This window comes from Myotis brandtii, unplaced genomic scaffold (assembly GCF_000412655.1).
Source record: "Myotis brandtii unplaced genomic scaffold, ASM41265v1 scaffold702, whole genome shotgun sequence".
Lineage (NCBI taxonomy): Eukaryota > Metazoa > Chordata > Mammalia > Chiroptera > Vespertilionidae > Myotis > Myotis brandtii.
This window is the reverse complement of record NW_005370755.1, coordinates 1242622-1243216: the sequence shown is the minus strand read 5'-3', so window position 1 is coordinate 1243216 and position 595 is coordinate 1242622. Positions and strand designations below refer to the sequence as shown.

Sequence of the window (595 nt, the reverse complement as noted above, 5' to 3'; positions counted from 1 at the left end):
GTGCACCGCGCGCCCCCACGCGCGCCTGGCTGACGGGTCTCCTCCGTGTGCCCGAAAGGGGCGATGCCATTTGGACATGTAACTGTCAGCACGGGATCTGAGACTTGCACACAATGAAGCTGGCGGCGGGACTGTGCGTCTGGGTGAGCCTTCTGGTGGCGGCGGGGACCGTCCAGCGCAGCGCTTCGCAGTCAGGTGGGTGGCGACTCCGGCTCGCGCTCCAGGGGTTGAACCTGCCGCGGCCGGCGCGGCTGCTGGGGTGGCTCTCTCTCCCCCCCCCTTCGCTCAACCTGCCACCCTCTGGCTCTCCGGAGAGGAGGGACCTCTCCACCGGGTCCTCTTCTTCGCCTCTCATTCCGTCCCCAAACTTACCATCTGTGTGTGCATGCGTTTTATTTCTCGTGGAAAAAAGAAAAAAACAAAAACACTGTGCACCCCTATCTCCTCTTCCGCTCTCCTTAACCCCCTGGTCTTCTTTATCGAACGTTTTCTGGGAGCCTGAGAGGGATCCCTTCGGGTCGCGCCTGGTGTGCGGGACATGGGCGCCCCGAACCCCGAGTGAGAGGGGACCCTGAGGGCAGAAGCGTGGGAGAAG

General features: G+C 63.0%; 1 protein-coding gene across 5 annotated transcripts in view; it reads left to right on the top strand.

The window, feature by feature from the left end:
- Positions 1–13: 13 nt before the first annotated feature.
- The window catches only part of ERBB4 (erb-b2 receptor tyrosine kinase 4), a 916002-nt gene continuing 915420 nt past the window's right edge, over positions 14–595 (top strand). For all 5 annotated transcript variants that reach the window (XM_005882279.2, XM_005882277.2, XM_005882280.2 and 2 more), the window contains exon 1: positions 14–195. In XM_005882279.2, the coding sequence (XP_005882341.1) occupies positions 114–195 (82 nt within the window). In that variant the 5' untranslated portion in view covers positions 14–113. The remainder of the gene's footprint in view (positions 196–595) is intronic.